Source organism: Mastomys coucha, unplaced genomic scaffold (genome assembly GCF_008632895.1).
Source record: "Mastomys coucha isolate ucsf_1 unplaced genomic scaffold, UCSF_Mcou_1 pScaffold15, whole genome shotgun sequence".
Taxonomy (NCBI): Eukaryota; Metazoa; Chordata; class Mammalia; order Rodentia; family Muridae; genus Mastomys; species Mastomys coucha.
The window spans coordinates 972,502-975,327 of NW_022196897.1; the positions used below are offsets into that span (position 1 = coordinate 972,502).

Here is a 2,826-nt window from a genome sequence, read left to right on the forward strand (position 1 = left end):
AATAGGACAAAACGGCAACCAACAAATTGGGAAAAGATCTTTACCAATCCTATATGTGATAGAGGGCTGATATCCAATGTATACAAAGAACTCAAGAAGTTAGACTCCAGAGAACCAAAAAGCCCTATTAAAAATGGGGTACAGCCGGGCGGTGGTGGCGCACGCCTTTAATCCCAGCACTTGGGAGGCAGAGGCAGGTGGATTTCTGAGTTCGAGGCCAGCCTGGTCTACAGAGTGAGTTCCAGGACAGCCAGGGCTATACAGAGAAACCCTGTCTCGAAAAAAAACCAAAAAAAAAAAAAAATGGGGTACAGAGCTAAACAAAGAATTCTCAATTGATGAACACGGAATGGCTGAGAATCACCTAAAGAAATGTTCAACATCGACTCTCTCTTCTTTGCCCGCTAGCCTTGTAGGACTGAGAAACTGCTGGATCCTTGGACGTCCACTCATAGCTGCTGCTGACCATTGTGGGGAGTTGGACTACAGACTGTTCCTTCTGACTGAATATCTATCAGGATGAGCACCTACAACCCTCTCATACTCCAGCAGCTGGCACCAGAGGGGCTTCTGGGGAATGATGCCATAGACTTCTCTGATCTGGAGTACCTGCCCGTTATGCTCTTCCCACCACTCTTCATAGAGGCTTTCAATGGCAGGCACACAGAGATAGTGAAGGCAGTGGTGGCAGCCTGGCCCTTTCTCTATCTCCCTGTGGGGGCACTGATGAAAATCCCCATTGAGGAGATGCTGCAACCTGTGCTGGATGGCATAGATATACTGCTGACATAGAATGTTCATCCCAGAAGGTGGAAGCTTAAAGTGTTGGACTTGAGAGATGTGCACCAGAATTTCTGGGATGTATGGGCTAGAAGAAAGGATGGAGTCCACTCAGCAGAGACTGGGAGTGAGAAGCAAGTAGCAGAGCACATTCCTAGAAAAGCACCGAGGCAAGGTTTGAAGATGATCACTGACCTGAGCCTCGGCTTCTTCCTGAGCGACTACCAAGCATGCTTGCTGCAGTAGGCCCAGCGGAGAAAGGACTCTTTGAGAAAAGGCTCTTTGAGGTTATGCTGTCCAAAGACGAAGATTTGTCACATCCCTGTACAGATTATCAGGGAGTTATTAGAGGTTTTCAAGCCAAGCTATATCAATGAATTGGAACTATGCACAAACCAGATTGTGTCTTTCCTGGATCGCTTTGCACCTTACTTTGGAAAGATGCAATATCTTTGCAAATTAAAACTAATCTCCATCAACTCAAACAGGGACATAATTTCAGATACATTGCCAGAGAAAGAGGAGAAGGGTAGTGCCACATTCCTTTCTCAGTTCTCCAAACTCAACCATCTCCGGCATCTCTACATGAATGATGTCTACTTTTCCAATGACAACATGAAATATTTATTCAGATACCTGACGGCTATTTTGGAGTCCTTGTCTATCACTCTCTGCCCTCTCTCAGAGTCAGACTTGAAATATATGTCACAGAGTATCTGGTTTTGTCAACTGAAACACCTGCGCATCAAAGGTATAGTGTTATCCATGTCAAGAGTCACACATCTCAGAGTTCTCCTAGAGAAAATAGCAGACTCTCTGCACACCCTAGAGTTGGAGCACTGTAGGATGAAGGACTCTCAGATCAGTGTACTTCTGCCTGCTTTGAGCCAGTGCTCCCAGCTCTCCAGGATCAATTTCTTTGACAACAACTTCTCCAGTCCTGTACTGACTGACCTTCTGCAATGCATGGCCAATCTAAGCAAGTTGACTGTAGAGAGGTACCCTGCCCCTCTAGAGTGCTATGAAGACACGGGTGATGTTGTGGTGGGGAGATTTTCCCAACTGTGTCCTGAGCTTGTGGATATACTCATGGCCAAAAGGCAGCTCAAGACAGTCTTCTTTGCTACAGTCCCCTGCTCTCTTTGCTGGATGCGCTGTGTCTATGACATGAAGACCAGACTTTGCCATTGTTGGCAGTAAATAGTAGAAGATTACTTCTGGATGCAGACAAATCAAAATCAAGGGTGGGAGGCCCATATATGGGGTCCCAGAACACATAGCTTTATATACTGTTTGATGCATTAGAATCAAAACGGTGTTCAGATTATTCAGAATATAGGAGATAGCATGACCTGGACAACAAAGGGACAATGGAGGCAGATGTCTCATGGTATCTGAAAGACAGTTCTACATTTCTACATGGGACAATCAGGACAGGATCAGCAGTGGCTTCCCCATGTTATAAACATATGGTCAGTTTGTGAACCCGAATGCCCATCTCTGGTGTGCTACTGAGTCACTGACCTCAGTTCTTGGTTTACCATCAGGGTGTCCTGTGATCTCATGAAGTATGATCAAGGAAATTATAGTTTAAGACCTGTTAGCATCAAAATGACCTGAAGTCATTTATCACATTCTCTTCCGCTCTTGAGTGCTCATTCTTACTCTTTGGCTGCTAGGAGTGCTCTGTGCACAGTTATCAAACTGACTGATCAGTGCAGACCCACTGTTTTATGAAGACTGTCTTAGAGAGTGGCAGATGATTTCACTTCGTCATATACAGATAAGAGGTGGAGTGAACATTCTGAACATGGCTGAAGCAAAAGTTCTTGCCTAGAGAACTGATTGAGCTGAAAGCTGTTAACTATTCAGTTATAAGCTCTGTGAGAGTAGACAAGCCAGTCATTTTACTCCCTTTGTCCTGGAACATTAAAATATCTTACTCCTATATCTTAGAACATTAAAATAATCTTACTTGGCCAGGCAGTGGTGGTGCATGCCTTTAATCCCAGCACTTGGGGGCAGAGGCAGGCAGATTTCTAAGTT

General features: G+C 44.9%; 1 protein-coding gene across 1 annotated transcript; it reads left to right on the forward strand.

Annotated features, from left to right (window-relative positions):
- Window positions 1-519: 519 nt before the first annotated feature.
- LOC116091855 (PRAME family member 12-like) lies at window positions 520-1,980 on the forward strand. The gene is given in 1 exon segment (XM_031373293.1): window positions 520-1,980. A coding segment is annotated over 1 exon segment (1,461 nt).
- Window positions 1,981-2,826: the final 846 nt, after the last annotated feature.